At 40.8% G+C, this 18,779-nt stretch overlaps 1 protein-coding gene across 4 annotated transcripts in view; it reads right to left on the reverse strand.

Annotated features, from left to right (window-relative positions):
* NEURL1B (neuralized E3 ubiquitin protein ligase 1B) overlaps window positions 1–18,779 on the reverse strand; it is a 184,651-nt gene that overhangs the window by 10,197 nt on the left and 155,675 nt on the right. Inside the window, exon 2 of one of the 4 annotated variants that reach the window (XM_053376604.1) lies at window positions 8,470–8,508. The exons of 2 other annotated variants lie outside the window; for them this stretch is intronic. In XM_053376604.1, the coding sequence (XP_053232579.1) occupies window positions 8,470–8,508 (39 nt within the window). Of the gene's footprint in view, window positions 1–8,469; window positions 8,509–18,323; window positions 18,370–18,779 lie in introns of those variants that run through there. One more of the 4 variants, XM_053376607.1, reaches the window with a different exon arrangement.

The raw sequence follows: 18,779 nt of genomic DNA on the forward strand, positions 1-18,779 counted from the left end.
CCCCAGGCAACCAAGCATTTAACCATCCCTAAAAGGCCCCTGGTTCTGAGCTCTAAGTGCTATCTTTGGCCTGCTTAGTATCCACAACATGCTTTGTAGCTCGAAGAACTAGTTTTCAATTGTATGTTGCTTCAAATGTTGGCTGCTGATGGCTTAAATTCTGAAAATCCATTTGGGGCATCATAATTGTGTTTTAGCATAAGCAGCATGCATTTTCCCTTATCCAATCTTTATTACACTGAACTACAAGATAAAATAGGGCCGTCAGAAACCCCCAAAGCTAAATGAAGCAGCCCTAGGGCGGAGGTGGGGGAAATTGGCTCCTAATGAAACTGTTTTTGTAAGTCTGTCCTATGACTTCCCCTTATGGCAGGAACAGTGTCATGGCAAATATTCAGTAATCATTTCCCTTATTTTTAATGAACGACACACACACAAAATAGCTCAGTGAGACAAGATTAAAGCTTCCACCCTAATAAACCCCAAACACAAATGTCAAAACAGTTTTATTGTAATTGCAAGTAGCCACATGCCGAAATATTAACATAGCTGGAAAACAAAACTGCACTAAGGTCCTGCTTGGCACTTTATACTTGGGAGGAATAGGGATTTGTTTAAATATATTTTAAAATACCTTCACAGCAGGAGCTTCAATATTTTTGAATTGATATTGTGCAAGTGACAATTGTTTCAAATAATGGCAACACCTCTCCTTAAAAACAAACAACACATTCCTAACATTTGTGACTTACTTCTTTTACTTAACAGTAATTAAAATGCATACCAAAAAGTATTAGCTGACCTCAGCAGCCACACACTAAACAGCCCAGAAGAACTCTACTTCACAATTGATTCCTGCCAATTCTCTCCCATTATTTCCTTCCCAACACCCAGACAGGCTCTTTTGATTGTATAAAAGTGCATTCAGAAAAAGCCCAGTCAGGTGTTGCACTCCTAAGCCACGTTCACACCATACATTTAAAGCATTATGATACCGCTTTAAACAGTTATGGATTCCTCCAAATAATCCTGAGAATTCACAGAGCTGCCATTTTCCAGAGTGGTTAAACAATCAATCCCTCTTCACATGAACTCTAGGAATTGTAGCTCTCTGTGGGGAAGAGGGGTCTCCTAACAAACTACAGCTCCCAGAATTCTTGGGAAGCCAAGGCTGTTTGAAATGTGTCATAGTGCTTTAAATGTGTGGTATGAATGCAGCCTAATAGTTGCAGATTCTGAAAGCATTTCACAGGATCTCTCAGTCTCTACAGACCTTTCTATGGAAGGAGCTCAAGAATGCAATCCAACCCATTCCAGCCTGCAAACACGGTGTTTAGTGGTGTTTATGTACAAGTAAACATGCACAGGACAGGGCAGCAAGACAGGCATCCTGTCAGTTTTGGTGAGATTTTTTTTTTTTTTACCTCCCCCTTAGGACTGCCCCGCTTCCCTGCTTTTTATCTGCAGAAATCAGCAGATGGAGGTTTTTATGGTATGGAGCTAAGCATTCTCACCTCCCAATGTCTGCAGTACAAGCTTGCAAAAGGTTTAGAAAACGTGCCAGTATAATAATGATGATAAAGGAACAAAGCTGGCAACAATACCTCTTGAATGATATCTTTAGCGGGCCAAATCCTTAGCAGCAGCAGTGCCTCTCAGGAGGTTATACAAGCCTGTTTGTAATGTAAACATCCTGCCAAAGGATGACAGATATGTTTTAAGAAAAATTTTCCAAAAGGAGAGAACCAAGATGACTAGCAAATCTAAATAAATAACTGGGAGGGAAGTACTTGCACTTCCCAAATGAACCACATGGGCCACGAACCACTCTCTGGTGCAAGAGATTCAGCTGGAAGAACTGAGAGACTAGCAACTTGCTGAAGGTGAAAATATAGTGTTTCTGGCCAGAGCGTCCTGGGAGCATCACTTCTGTTACAGTAACACCTAAGTACGTGGCAGCCATGAAGAGGTGGGAAACATAAGGCATTTCAGGAGTTACATGGAATAGCACATGCAAACAAGTTTATCTTTATATGAGAACTAGAAACAGAAACTGAACTCTTAAGATATTTCTTTTCATTACACTTATCTTAAGAATGGAGAGATACGGGAAAGAATGGAGAGGCACATAATAGCAGTACACATAATAAATAGCGAGTTATAGATAGGCCCAACGGGGTAAACGTTCTCAGGCATTCAGGGCAGCGTTGTTTACACCAATAGCGGAAGCTTTATCGCCACCTTCAATAAGAGCACGATAAGGCCAGAGAACAGAATCAAAGACCGCCAGGCACAAATGCATTAAGGCCTGTGATACATACACTTTTGTGATTAAGCGGCAAACTGCTCCCACTTATCACTATTGGCCTATACAATACACTGTACAACTTGCCTTGTGAACGGGAAAACTCTCCATCTACTTATATTCAGTACAATAGCGCAGTTTCTGCACAATCTGATCTAGATATATTGGCACTGACTGCCAAGAAAACCATTCTTAGTATCTGCTTATTGAGTTTTTAAAGGGTGTCCCTTCCTCTAAAATAGTCATTGTTTCATTCTTCTTAGTTGACTAAGTATATGGATGGCAATGGCCACAGTCAGACCATAACTCAACTGCCTTGTCCAGGAATGGCTGCCATAAGGAGTGGTGGAGAGAGGAATATTTCAATAAATACAGCAAGCCCACAACGTATGTTCATTTAACTTTTGCACATTCAGCTTTATGTGCTGGCAAAATAAATAAATAAAAATTAAAAGGGTGGAGAAAGGGTGTGAGGTTCTGGGGGAAATGACTTTGACAATCCCATTTACCACTGAGCTCAATAGATTTTGACTATGTGTAATTTGGCTTTAGGCACAATTTGCCGGAACATAACCCCTGCATAAGCTGCCTGCTTACTGTACATCCTGTTGTACAGCAACAAACTGTTTCACTATCTTCAAACACATTCTTCAGCACACCTTCACATAGTTTATGATCTTAAGGTATAAAAAGTATGTGTGTGTGTGTACATACACACACACATATACACAGGCATCTACATTTTGTATAATCCCAATCCCATTCCTTGAATGTACAAGCAGAGAAGAATATCAAGCCAAGAAATTAGATAGATAGATAGATAGATAGATAGATAGATAGATAGATAGATGGATGATAGGAATTTTATTATGCATTGGATAAATCCAGAGAATTTTAAGAGGTCGATGAGTAATTTCAAAAGATGGAAAAGCAGTTGTATAGCCAAAATGCTACCATCATTCCAAGCTGATGAACAGGAAGTTTAGGCCAGGGGTTATTTAAAAAACAAAACAAACAGGAAAGCATGTTGCGATTATACAATAGGGAATTATCCTGAAGGAAATGAATGGGTCATGTTATCCTTTACTAGAACGGACACCTGTCAGTTACCCTTTTAAAACATACAGCACTTTTTCTTTAGTGGGATTGGGACAATGAAAGAGCACTGTAAATATAGTTGCCCCATAGCAAGCATCATTTTTGACAAGATATTTTGCAAGCGTAAAACCAGCATCTTCCACAAGAGATGCAGAGGAAAGAATGGCAAAAAGCATTTTCCATGCACCAGACATCAACCTAGTCTGACAACACATTCTCATTCCAGTGGGTGCCTCATTCTCTACCATTCTGAAGTCCACAGCAAAGGATAGCTTCAATTGGTACATAAGTAATCATAACCTATTTCCAGATACTTCTGATCATGAAAGTGTTTTGGCCAGTGTATGGGGAAATATCTATAGCAATAACCAGCCTTGTCAATCTGTGAATGGTGGACCAATGGCGTACATGTACACCCCAAAATGACAGTGGTAAAATATTGTCATAAATTGCCATATGATAAGTGACCATGTTATTGGCTGTAACTACCTCAACTATTTTACGTTGTTTGGTCAATCTGTGGTGTGGCTGATAGAAATAGAGAATGTGAGATTGAAGAAGCAGCTCATAGGAAATGAAAGGAGAATATGGACTATTCAAAATGGAATATGAGATGTCTCAGCTCACATAATCTCACCATCCTGAGGTTGGAGAAAGTAGTGGCAGTGGTAGCTGTATTGGTAACCAGCAACACATCTGTTGCAGTGATTATATTTTTAGCTTTTTTCATACGACTAGTTTGCAAACAATCCAAATCATTCCCCACTCATACTTCAGCCCCTCACACAGTTTAAATCACACTTATTTATATATCTTTTAATTTAATTTAGTGATTTAATCCAGACACATGAGGATTTGGAGAAACCTGACTGGAATGGAATTGGGGCCCACAGTGTATCCCTCACTGCTAGTTTTAGAAAATCTCTTAGCTGTCAATCTCATGGGGATTTCAGTTGATTTTTAAAAAAAACTATAATACATCCTTATATCATGGGTTTGGTATTCTTTTCAACATGCTTTTTTTTAAAAACAAAAACAAAAAACCCCAACACCAGTTATTTCCGGTATTGTTTGGCTTTGTAAATGGAAGGACACACAAACCCTTTTCTTTAATGTACATTGTACTAACCTCGCTGAAGCCTTTAAAATTCCGTTTTAGAACAAAACTCTTATTGTGAACAATACTTAAACCAATAAAGATTCCCCAAGACACACACAAACACACTACAGTTTGCATCATCTTGTACAAAGCATTACATATTCTGTGTCTTTCTTCTCAGCCACACATATCAGCATTGCAACCACACAATGTTCATCTCTTGAACACTCCGGCGGCTTAAATTATTTGGTGTCTCTGGAGGGTAATGGCAATGATCCAAACTGGAGGAAATGCTGAAATTAAAAGACATGTTTATACAGGACATATTTCTCCTAAAACGTGCACTGGAAGAATGAAAGACTATTTGGCTTCAATGACTCATATGGCTTAAAAGGCCAGAAGATAACCTAGCCCAGTGACTTACATCAAGGCAGTACCGCTACCTAATAACTCATCTTGAATTGACCTACATAATGCAGACTATAACATCTCACAAGTAGAAGCCAGCAGAGAGGAGAACCGCTCAAAATGCCCACAGAACAGATAGTACCGGACAATAAAAGAACCACACACTACAGGAAAATGTGGTGGTGGTGGTTTTCAGTACCACTATCTGAGACAAAGAGACTTTTAATCTAGGAGAAAACTTCCCAAATTCAAATATGACATTATGTGAGGCCTGAGCCAAGAAGAAAACCATCCACAGACTCTCCCCAAAAGTCATTTTAAACAGGGACACTACATCCAGCCTCTTTCAAGATGTAGGAGGACTTGGTACATCCAAAGAAATGGGGGTGGGGGAGAACCCAACTATATTGAATGTAGAAAATATTTTTTCTCTCACCACAATGAGTCCACAAGAATAGAGGCACCAGATTAAACAATCTTAAAACACAATTAAAAATCAAACCATGTTTTTCTTAAGTTATAGCCACAGTAATACTTTCCCTAAGCCAATAGAGCCATAACCTAAATCCTAATCAGCTAATGGCCACTTAAAGCCCTGAGGCAGGCCACCTGGTTTCATTTGCACAGATGGAAAGCAGGAGCAATTGTACTAAAATCTCTAAAGGACATGAGACAAGTACGCCAGAGAGCCATAGCAACAAGTCTCAGAGCTTGCTCTCACAAATCAATTATTGCTTAATGCTTTTTCATTCAACTTTGTCCTCTCCTGGGCATTTAAAAATTGTGTTTCAAGAGGAAACCCATAGTCCCTTTGTGAATATGCTGTGAAGGTTTTAATAAAGTCAGAATATATGAGAGTGAGAAGTTTTAATGAGTAAGGTTATCATTACAGAGCCATTCTGAAAAACAGTGTTGTCAACAGTATCTCCTGCAATGGTCCCCTCTTCCCTGTGACACAAACACCACCACATTAGTATTTTGTCCCATGCACAATGCACCTGCATGAACCTTTGAAGTGCAGGTGAGAGTTTTTGGCCAATCTAAACAAGAAGAATTGGGAACTGAAGGCTCCCACTTTGGTAGCAAGCAACTGCTCTAGTTTAAACTCAGAAATGCAAACCTGTGAAGATAAGCCCTTAATGATATAGTATCAGAAACATAGAAAGGTAAAGCAAAAACAAACAAAAACCCTCTTAACATTGGAGACAGTGTTAGGGCAAACAGTATATGTGTAGATAAGCACTACTTAAAATGTGTTACAAAGCTGCTCCTAATTGTTCATTCTTGTCCCACAACAAAGATGCAACTATGGAAAAAGGCAATGTAGCCAAATTCCAGACACAGGAAATGCTATGCTATGACTATTCAGAACAAAATAAGTTAGTAGCACACAGCTTGGAGCAGCACATCCCTTGCCTCTGAAAGCACAGCCCTTTTATAGGATGAAACCCAAGATACCTGATGACGAATCAGAATTTGTCCCAACTCTGGGTTACTGGAATCTAGCAGGCATCAAAACAATGGAGGACTAAAGATAAAGGGGAACGAATTGGGTTGTTGAAAAGATGGTGTTCAAGGCATTTAAGATGGGCCTAAAGGGAATGATAGATTATTGCAAGAAAAATGTTTATTCCTTCTCCTATTGTGTTCAGGGAGATGTTTTAGATGCTGCACTTCAGCCCTGTCTAGTCACAATACATCAGTAGGTGTACATGTCCCAGTTGCGAAGACGCAAAGAAAAGGAAGAGATCTTGATATTGGATGTATTACAAAAGCTTCAGCTTTCACACTTTTAAAAGGCCAGTTTTTAGCCCATAGCTATGAAGACAGACTTCCAAGTGTGGAGCTTGTATGCTCTAAATATTCAGAGAGAATGAACACACAAACGTAGCTGAAACTTTTTCTAAGGTGGAATAATAGTTCCTTAAATCATCCAAATTTAAAAATGTCATTAAAAATGCAGAACAACAAATATGTTTTACTTACTTAATTCTTATCTGGGAAACAAGGGATAGAACCTGTCATTATTTTATGTACACTCAACCACTGTATGGATGTTACTGAAACCGGGGGGGGGGGGGGGAGAGAGAGAGAGAGAGAGAGAGAGAGAGAGAGAGAGAGAGAGAGAGAGAGAGACCTTTCAATGAATGCATCCTATAAGTAACCATTTTATTTTGAGATCCTATTGTTCAAATGATGTGAATCCATTGTGAGAGCTGGGTGGTGGCTGAATTTTTGACCGACCTCCTCCCTATCCAGAAAGCTCTAAAACACTTCAAAAGGACTTCTGAATAGGAAATAGACTAGGCAGTGTTAGAACAGCCACCGATTCAAATGCAAGCATTTCCTCTGTGTGTGCTGCTGCTGCTGCTTCTAAAAGAGAGAGACTTCAACTGTCCAATATAGCAAACAGGGAACAGTTTTGTTTTTGCATTTTGAACCCTGATCTATACAGTACTGCAATATGTGAAATGTATGGTTTAGTTGTTTTGAGGGGGCAAGGGATGTCTTCAATCAGACAAGCCACTGTATTTTTCTCATAGCCAGCTGTCTGGAAGGAACCCTAGAAGAAAAAGCAGAGTTTCATTACCAAATGGGTATGAGCTACATTCCCAGAGAAAGTGAATTCCATAGAATCTAGGCCAAGGAATGAAGTGGGGGGCGGGGGTAGGAAATGAAACTTTACAAACAGCATAAAGTTCACAGAAACTGCACCAAAATTCCTATTACGCACAATCTTTCTGCTATTCCCATCCTACAACAACTCGTTATTGTCACTTGAAAAACATGTAATTAGGACTAATATTGTTACTAAATCATTATCAATCTGGCACGGAAAGACAAAGGAGCCCATTTCCTTCTTGTAGATTCATCTCACAGCTACTTTAGAATAGCTGAAACAGTAAACTGTGTTGTTTCCAGAGAAAATTTTATGACTTTAGCTTGTGACTTGATCCCCACCCCCACCCTGAAAAGCAACTTAATCATCTATCCCATGACATATCCTTAGTGCAATGGATCTTTGAGCAGGGCAGTTTCTCTAAAAATAAAATGACTACATTCTCTGAAATGCGAGCGCTTGTACAAAGCCAGAGTTCAGCCACATCATTAAAAAGCTGCACACAATAGAACTGTTACCTTGAAAGGGAAAATAACCGCAAGGCCATGTCATCCTGGTTAACTGAGCATCCTTTAGCCATGATAGTGTCACAAGACAAACCACAAAAAAGAATGAAAAGCCGATTCATTGAGCTAGTCTCAAAGGCCCCTCATGTTTGCTAACAAAAATTCATGATGAGACAAGCCTTCTTTCAACAATGAGTGATAAAAATCCTCACTAAATTAGAGGCAATGGTAGAGATAAAATATTCCATGATAATCATTTCTGCTCCCCACCCACCTCGAGTAATGCAGATTATTTATAATAAAATGAGTATTTTCAGATGTCTAAGATACAGTCTTGGCAGTGTCCATTCTCAAGGGCTTACATAGGGCTGTTTCAGGCATAATGCTATACCACAGTTTACTGCTACATGAAAAAACAAAAGCAAGACTTAACCTTGTATATTTCTCCTTTCCTTCTGCTCCTCTAGTGCAGCTGCAATGAGATTTCATAATTTCTGTTTTAAATTTAAATAGAATAATTTCTGTTTTTAACCATGAATTATAATTAATTTAAACCTTAAACCAGCCTCTCCCAACCTGGGGCCCTCTAGATGTTTTAGACTACAAGTTCCATCAGTCTGTGACATAATTCTTGATAAGGGACGGTAACAATTCCTCCCCACCCATTGCCCATATCAGAGAAAAAGAATGTGGGGGTGAGATGCAGCTCTAAGACATGGGTCACCAACACAGCGTTCATGAGCATCAGGGGGTTCCTTTCTGCACCAGACTTATCAAAATAATGAATTCAGGGGCTCGGTCACCAGCTCTGCCTTGTACTCTGTTACCTGGGCAAGTTACTTGTCCTTCATTATTAACCATGATCCCACAGCAGCCATTTTGTGGTGGTGCCTACAAGAGGTTTTGTGCTGCTTTCCCCCACAAATTATCAGATGTGTGCACGAATTCAAAAAAGTTGTCACCCCCTGCTCTACAAAGCTTTTGGAGTCTATCAAACAAAATTGACACTGCAGTAGAGAATAGCTCTAACTTCTGATGAACAGAATATTAGAAACACAAAGCACAGAGGCTGGTCCATCTGCCACTCACTTAAGCAAGTAATACTTTTCTATAAATAATTTGAATAAAAAACTGCTTGTCCTTCAGCATTTGCTGGTTCCTATTGTTTCCCCACCTCTCTTCCCAGCTCTCTCACTTCCACCTCACAAGCTACCCCAAACTAACAAGTAAAGTGTAGCTAGCAATAGTGATTATGACATTCCACTTTTATGCGACTATCGGCTGATGTTTGGTTTTAGATTACGTACTTTCACTGGCCGTCAAAGCTAGTCAGTCACAAAATAATATTGTAATGGTACATTATAACTATCAGAGATACAGCTAACAGGAGAGTTTATAGAATACAGCTTTCTAGCCTGTGCTTCATTTTTCCTCAGCAATATGTACTACGATTCAAGTTCTCTTGGGAGGTAGCTCTTTAATTTAACTGAAGGTTTTGCTTCTCTCATCTGCAAGTTAAACAGCATTTAAACCAGAACCGCTGACAAGTATTTCCTGTACAGCTATAAGAAGGTCTTTTGCAATGAGTCAGGCCAATTTTCATCTCAGCCTCCTATGGCTTGCGGTAGCTCGCCAGAGAATCTTAAGATGGCTTTGGGAACAACATAGGATGGATGGAAGAAGGGGCTGTGCACCCTCAACTGCCATTTTGTGTAACATCCAAACAATTTGTGAGCATCACATAACACTGGTTATGTTTAGTTCTGTGGGTTTTTTTAATGAATCTTTGTAAGGTCAGGTGTTTTGCTTTGTTTTTGAAAAAAGAGAGCATCAAGTGGCCTTCAGTTTGGGTCAAGAGGCCTCCATCTTTAATACCATGTTTTTAGAATCTGGTAGGTGAGAGTTAAAAGATGGACGGAGAAGGCATAGTGTGTAAGTCACGTTTAGTCTGCTACAATTCCCTCTTCCCCAAAAAATAGTATAAAAGCTACCGCCTGATAGATAGATGGAAGCCTTGGAAGCTGTTCAGATTGCTGCAATTGATCATAGTCATTTGACACCCAAGTTCCTTTCCCCTTATATTTACTTCAACAGTAAAGCTTTTTGAAATATCGTCCATGTGCAAGGAATCAGAAGTATGAAAATAAAGGAGGTAGCACTGGGTCACACCTTCAAGCCATAGCCAAAGAAAAATGTGCTGTCACCAAGCCAGGCAATTAATCTCACTACATTTAAATCTGCCTGTCAGTTTCTAGACTATACTCATTAATATGCTCTGCAAACATGTTGCAGCACCGTGGACCACTAGAATCAACTAATGGAGGCTGGTGTGACCCACAGTGAATAAATTTGAAACACACAATTTTCCTGACCACCCCCAATTTTAATCTGATTTTATTCCAAGGTGGGGTTTTAAAGGCTTGGACACTATACTATCCATTTGACATTTAGCCTGCAAGCCTATGAAGGCTTATTTGGGAGTGAGCCCCACTGAACGTGGTGGGACTTCTGAGTAAGCACGCGCAGGGGTGGGTTGCTAGTTTTCCATATGAGAAGTGTTCCAAAACAACAGACGCCCAGTTCATTAGCCACTGTTATGTTGCGCCTTTCCCAAGAGCCTGCCATAGTCTGAACTCAAAAGATCAAGGAAAAAATAGTATTCCAAAAACTGTCAATCTTCTAAAAACTGGCTCTAGTATCAGTTTTCAGTATTCCACAACAGAAGTATGTCCAAATATATTATATTAAGTGCTAAATATGAAAGTTGTATTAGCATCTAAAAATTATGTGTCAACGTATTGCACAACACATAATAAAAGACAGACCTCAGCTCAAACTGCTGATGCTACAATCCTGTTGCCTTACATAAACCTATCTTATCAATTTTTCCTTTCTCGCAGAGTGACTAAAACTATAGGATTCCTCCCCAGTTCTCCCTTATCAGCTAGCATCATACCCAAGTTCCGCATTACATTTCTATTATAAAAGCTAACTAAAATGATACAGAAATATAATTCCATCTAACCTCCATTTCCCAGAATATTAAATATATTTTTCAGAAGGCCATAGTAACACTGCAACATTATAAGGTAGATGAGCAGATAGACTTGTGCTTTTGCATGTGCAAATACCAAAACAACAGTACAGTGTAATAATTAGCAGTAACATTTTATGTCACTAAGCTTGCAGGAGCATCTACGGAATATCTGGTTTTAAATTAGATGCAGTTATCTTTTCTCCCCTGCCCCCACACTGAACTCACAAAAAATATTGGGTAACAACATGTTTCACTCTGTCCCATCACCCAGATGTATTGGGATCATGGAAAGGGTGTGCTAACTTGAACACTATTCACATGCTGGTTGTTTTCTACATAAACAGGAACAAGGTAAGGGGTGGAATCGTTGTCTGTGGGAGGCAGGAAATCCATCCCATTCCCTATAGGCACAAAGGGTTACACCAGAAGACTAATTGCTAAATAATTACCAAAAAAGAAAAGGAAAAGGAAAGGCTTTAAAACAAAGCAACTGCAGCTCAGCATGGGTGGCAGTTTTGTCTGACATTCAAAATGGCCATTGAACACCATGTCGAATAACTGAAAGAGATGGGTTTAAATTCTACTGCAGTTATGGATTCTCCATGTAGATCTGGTGAAGTCACTGTCTCTCACCCTTAGTCTCCAACCAGTTAAATGGGTTAATATTTACCATTTATACAAAGTGCTTCGCGTACTGTGATTAACGATGACAATGTTGTGTAAATGCAACAAATTCCTGCAGGGAATTTATTAGCTTCCTGCTTGCCCTCTTCCTAACACTAACAGACTACTCCAAGCACCCTAACAAGGGTACATTTCTCAAAGTATACTGGGAAGAAGCTGCCACGGCCATAAGGCTTTCAGGGGTTTTTGTGTTAACGTGCCTCCTTTGTGAAGAGCTGGCTCCCATAACACGTGCTGAATTTTGGCTGAGGAAACCAGCATTGACTGTAGGAGCTCCTGAAGTTTGCTCATGGCCACTTTTGCTTCTCCCCAGTCTGTTTTTCTTTCTGATGAACTGTGCTGAACTAAGTCGTGATTTTGCTTAGCATGTCATCTGAACTGGAACTCATGCTTAAGGTCATGATTAGCAAGAAGAGAGCTTAATCGCAAGCTCGGGGCTCATAGGCAACACAGTAAGCGAAACCTTTGTTTAACACAGCAAAGTTTTTTGTTGTTGTTGTTTTAAAAAAGGAGTAAAAGAAGCTGCACATTCCTTTCCAGGAGCCCACAGTGTTGTGAAAGCCAGGTCAATTGGTCAGTTCCTCCTTGGTGGGCAATAGCTACTTCATGAAAATTCTGCAAGATCAAAGTTAATGACCACAAAGTAAATGAGATGTTGAGGCTGCAAATCCTATGGACCTTTACCTCTGAACATAGCGAGAATTAGTTCAGAGTAAGAATGCATGGAGTTCAGGCCTAAGGCATTTTGCTGCTTGAGGTCAAGGGCAAGATGAAACTCCTTCCTCCTTCTACATATGGAAGACAACTGGACTGACAGCTGAATCACCCTAGTAAAGGGATAGCAACCTCCACAACACTTGGGTTGGGGGCTAATTTGTGGTAGGATGGCCTGTGCCAGGAGAATGGCCCCAACATCCGCTGCCCAAGGCCTCACTTTGCCAGCCCTGATAGGATTGTACTACGAAATAGTGTTTATTAACCACCATTGTGCTACAGAAAAATTGGGGTGGGGAATGAGAAATCACAGGGATGTTTCAATTCATGTAAGCAAGATGGCAACCCAGTTAGCAGCAGACTTAACAAGGGCCATGCATTCAGGGCTTCTGGTCTTTTCCGAGACAGCCACAAATCTCAGAGTGAGCAAGAAACTGTGGCTTCTAGGAAGCAGCTGCTTTCAAAATCCCTGCCCCCAGTATGCTGCTGGATTGCAATCTGGTGCTTCACTTTTTATTTACACACAGTTTAAACAAGCCTCTGGCATAAAGGAGAAAAATGCTTTGGAAGGAATGCATTGAGTGAGAAAGGTAAATAATGAGTGGCCTGCTCTTCAATTATTTTCTTTTTAACAGCTATCAGGACTGTATATAATTCAACTGCACTTCTCAAAGATGAAATCCATGAAATCCAGAGCAGAAGAGAAAGGGGGGGAGTAGAACAGTGACTGTTTATAGTTAATTTGGCGAGGGGGCGGGGAGATACATAGCTTTCCTACTTGTTATGTTAGTTTCTTTCTGTGCCACCTTTTGTCCCAAAAGGCTCTCACAAGAACTAACAAAGGCAATCACAAAATTCAAGCAATAAAATACAGCAAAAGATTAATATCTCAACAACATATCATATTTGTCATATCTATAGTTCAGAAGAGGATTCTTTCCCTAGAAAACGTCCATGGGTCATAGGATTTCAGGCAGAGATCAAATGGAGTTTAGCAAATGCAATTCAGTATACAATTCAGCTGGGCCTCTCTGCAAAAGCTAAGAAGAAGAAATAAGTATTATTATTTAGGCCAAATCACTATGTCCATTTATGGCACCCACATGAAGAATTAAGAAATAGTACCATTGGTTACACATGCTGCAAGAAACAGAAAAAGAGGATGCATTGAGAACAAGAACATAAAGTCTTGTTGCACCTTGAAGGCTAACAAATTGTATTGTGCCATAAGCTTTCATGGACTAGAGCCCACTTCACCAGATGCTTCAGATGAAAGCTTATGCCGTAATAAGCTTTGTCAGTACCACAAGAATTTTGCTGCAACAGAACACAGCTATCCTTGCCCTGTCAAATGGACCAAAAGTGCTCCTTCTCCAGGCTGTCTTGCATCTCACCATATGGCAAATTATAATGTGCATACATTATTCAAGAATGGAATAGTGGTGTCTTTGTAGCCATACAAACCAGAACTACTGAAATGCAATTTGGAAAGCTGATCTAGGACAAGGATTAAATGTGTGCAGCCTCAGCTCTGCCAAGTATATGGAGCAAAACACACACAAAACTACAGCTCCTCCTCCCCAACAACAAAGTCTTGTGACACTTCAAAGGCAAATAAATACAAGTGGGCTCTAGTTCACAAAGCTTATAACTCGAATTCACCCATAATTTCTCTTACTATACTGAGACTCTTTGGGATTTGTTGCAACAGAGTGATACAGCTTCTCCTGTTGAACTTATTGCTCTTGAATTTGCTAGTAGCATACATGGGAATAGTTCAAAATGTGGAATAATCTTAAACAATTCTTCTTAATTCTTAAGCCCTGCACAAAAGGGATTTCCCTTCTCTCCTTCCCTGCACCCCCCAAAATTAGCTGGGGGTGGGTCAGGATAACCCCCTGCAGAACAACACACAGCAGGAGGGGGGTCATTCCATCCAGCAAGCTGAAATATTTGTGTTGTTGGAATGTTTGGCATAATGCAAAGTGGAATTCCTCCCACTATAAATAGACTTGTTGGGTGCAATAGTTCTTTTGCAGCAAAATCCTATACGTATTTGTTTGGACATAAGCCCCACTGTGTTGAATGGAGTTTTCTTTCACGTAAGGGTGCAAAAGGATTGCAGTTTTAGAATCCTTTATCTTGCATCTAAATAAGCTCAGCTTTTCAGTCTTCAGGGCATGATGCAAAAGTAACTCCTTTTCAGACCTCTATTTGTACAAAATGGAAAAAGATTTCTGGAGGATAAAGCTATCAGTGGCTACTGAACATGATCACTATACCACAGTATGCGTGCCAAGAGGAAGGCACGTTTGGCAAACCCTCACCATGATCAACTCCCACCCAGAAACCTATGTCCACACTGTGGAAAGACATGTGGATCCAGAATTGGCCTCCACAGTCACTTACAGACTCACTGTTAAGACAATGTTCATGGAAGACAATCTTACTCTGCTGCAAGTGGTCACCAAAGACGAAGAGAAGAAGCTGAATACCAGCAGCTGCGGGGAAAACAGCAGGACAGGGCCACTGTGCTCAAGTCCCATTTTGGGCTTCCCAGAGGCATCTGACTGGCTACTGTAGGAACAGAATGCCAAATTAGTTAGGCCTCAAATCCAGCAGGGGTGTTTTTTTTTGTGTTCTTATAGGAGACGGGGGGGTGGGGGAAATACTTCACTTTAATCGAACTCAAAATTAACTAACGTTATTCCAGAGTGCAGGGACAGACAGCCGTCCTTTTGACGTAAAAACAATCATCCTTTGTCACCAGAAAAAGCAAGCAAACAAAAAAATACAAAAGCTGCTGAAGTTTCAAGCACAAGTTGCACCTTTGCTAAAGAAAGCAATTCGCTGAAATGGCTCTCTTACAAAACTCCTATTAGGAATGCCTACTTTGCCAAAGGGAAAAAAAGGTGGCTCGTCTTACACTAGAACCCTGGCCTCATTAAAGCTTAATTGAAAGGAGCAGCAGGGGGAAGAGGGCAGACTAGAGTTCTGTGGGTGGATGCAAGCAGTGCCTATTTCCCCCCCCCCCTTTGAAGGACATTTAGAGGTTGTGGAAATACACCCCCATTGTGTCACAAATGTCACCTGGACAAGCTCCATTGAGAGGGAAAGAATCAGACTTAACTTATCTCATTCAGATTCAGCTTTCCGTGGTCAGTGGGCAAGAAATGTGAACACAGCTCTACACCCCATCTTTGGCTCTGCTGGTTACCATTGATCCGCTTATGTGTCACAATGTCTTGCTTCTTAAAAACAAAAACAAAAAACCCTTGTCTATCATTTCAGTATCCCCAACGGAACGGTAAAATCTTTGACGTATTTCTGCTACATATGAAATATTATAGAGGTTGAAGATTCATAAGCTCTGAACCTGAAGCCCGTGGTTAAAATCTCAGTTCAACTATGAAGTTCTTGTGTGAAATTAGCATGCTGCCATATTTCCTCTTTACTGATTAATAATCTTTCTGGGAAACATTATATGACTTCCACTCAAATGTTATTTTTAATGACAAATGAAGTTTAAAAATCTAAGCAATTTAAATGATGCTCAATGAGTTCTAATTTTCATTTCTTGGCTGGCTGCAAACATTTTCCTGTCATGTTACTATTAAATATTGCCAATACCTACTGATTTATAGCTTGGATTGGATCCTGAGAAGCACAGCCAGAAGGAGGTTGGCATAAGATGGGGATTTTCCATCAATTCCTCCGGCTGAAAAGCCTCTTTTGAGGATTTAAGGGTCTTCCTGAATGGAGTGGTCTGTGGCATGTGAGGTGGTAATGGAAATGGGGAGACAATTAAAAATCAGGTGGAGGAACCTTCTATGAGCAGTTTTGCAGGGGCCTGCAGAAGATAGGAGGGATGGTTAAGTCATCTTCTGCCAACCCTCTTCCATCAGAGCTACTCAGGATGTAAACCTCTGTTTCTTAGTCCCACTGAGTTAACAGGACTTATTTCCAAGTCAACATGGCCAAACTACTGGTGACACAATGGGAGAAAAAGCCAGCAGATGTAAAGACCTTTGGGTCAATTTGGCCCAACCTCATATAGTGTCATTTAGGTATGGCAACCCCGTCACTTTTGCTTGCGTCAGACTGTGGCATGCTGGAAGTCTGATTAACTTTAGAGGGGATTGTTCATGTTTCTACAGCTGGTCTGCATACCTAAGTAGAACCATGCCATGTTTTGTTCTAGCTCCACATTCATGAACAGGCAAGTGCAAGGCTAACAGTCAAAAGACAGAGCACCAAACATGGGCTGGTTGTTTTAGATTTTAGTCAATTTTAGTATACTTAATACAATAAGACTGTTTCTGAAACATATTCATGCATTAATGAGTCTAAAGATAAGTGCCCAAAGGAAAGGCGTTTCTTGAGAAAACTGCCAATTTTGAGATGAAGGTTATTAGGCAATAACACACAGCTGTTGCACCTCTGGGACGTGAGAGTTCAGCTGTTCCCTCTTAGAATTAATAAAACAAACCATGCACTACTGACAAACATTTATACTGTTCAGACAAAATGCATCAGGGCCTCTAAAGGAAAATGAAGTGCCTCTGCTGATCTCAGTAAGGGAAGAGTCAGCCCGACAGAACCAGACGTAACCATTTAGAGGGGCTTGGGAATGTGATTGTTTGTGTCTAACTTTTAGGTAGAGGGACACGGGTGGCGCTGTGGGTTAAACCACAGAGCCTAGGACTTGCCAATCAGAAGGTCGGCGGTTCGAATCCCCGCAATGGTGTGAGCTCCCGTTGTTCGGTCCCTGCTCCTGCCAACCTAGCAGTTCGAAAGCACGTCAAAGTGCACGTAGATAAATAGGTACCACTCTGGCGGGAAGGTAAACGGCGTTTCCATGTGCTGCTCTGGTTCACCAGAAGCAGCTTAGTCATGCTGGCCACGACCCGGAAGCTGTATGCCGGCTCCCTCGGCCAATAAAGCGAGATGAGCGCCGCAACCCCAGAGTCGGTCACGACTGGACCTAATGGTCAGGGGTCCCTTTACCATTTTAACTTTTAGGTACAGAAACCCCGATTTCTGCTTCTACTACTGCAAACCTCTGAGACCTGTATGTATTATGCAGATTGCTATATATTTTCTTCTCTTAGAAAATATACTCTGCTAGCCAAGCTGTACCCCTTGAACACGAAAAGGTTTGTTTAATTCCTTCCCTGGGAGTGGAATTTTCCAATGTATTACCTACCGAGTATGGTATTGCTATGCTGCTACCAGGACACAGTGGTGGATATTTATTCTAATTGTCCCACTCATTTTAAAATGCCAGTGTAGACTATGGGGAAAGGTCATGGCTCAGTGGTAGAGCAGAAGGTCTCAGGTTCAATCTTCCTGTCTCAAGGGAGAGAGAAAGTCTGTGCAGAGAGGGGGTGTAACGTAAGAGTCCTAGCAGTTTACCTTAAAGGGCTGGATAAAATGTCATGAATCATCAATAGGAGATGTTGTTCCTTCTTGAAGTCAGTAGCCCTGGTTCTGGTTTCTCAGTGTGACACTGACAAACCAAGGCATTGATTTTGAAGCTTGTTCTGTATAGCACTTACAAATCACCCTATCTTCAACCAGCAGTGGATGCCATTGCCATCATCTTCAACAAGGCTTTTATTTACACACCTAATGTATTTATGCCTTTGACATCAGTGGGATCAAGCTGTTTAAAGGCACCCACACAGGCTTTTCAGCATTGCTTATGTCACATCCTGTGCATTCAGAGCACTTTCCCTGGCAATCCCATTGATGTTACTAAGCCTCTTTCCGAGAACTGGCCTTGAGGACTGTGCCTGTATTAGTTTTAGAGGCATGCTTCATCAGATTCATTCATTTATAAGATTTCTTACCACCATAGGTTCCCAGGGCGGGTAGCTGCATGGGAGGGAGAGCTGGGGCAAATAAAGAGGGCTGGGTAAGGATGTCAGAAACTCAAATCTTTGCTTGCTCTTCTATGAAGCTCACTGGGTGTGTGGCTTTGGCAAAATTACTCTCACGCCCAAGGTTGTTTTCAAGCTAGAGTGCTTCTTTGACTTTGCTGGAAGAAAGGCAGGACACACATACAACAAATACAAGTTAATCCTGTCAGAAGTCTCCCTGTCATTGAAAGGACAAAGGGCCAAGCTAGAGACACATTAAAACTTACCCATACAGAGAGCATGGGAAGATTGAATCAGGTGTTCAAGATTGCTGGTTCCCATTGTGCATCTGTAATGTTTGGAACCACTAATCCCATGAGTCTCCTCAATGTGTGGAGAGCTCTCACGCCAACAGTGTCTATTCCTAGGGGCTGCTGGTGTGGTAAA

This window comes from Podarcis raffonei, chromosome 2 (assembly GCF_027172205.1).
Source record: "Podarcis raffonei isolate rPodRaf1 chromosome 2, rPodRaf1.pri, whole genome shotgun sequence".
Classification (NCBI taxonomy): Eukaryota; Metazoa; Chordata; class Lepidosauria; order Squamata; family Lacertidae; genus Podarcis; species Podarcis raffonei.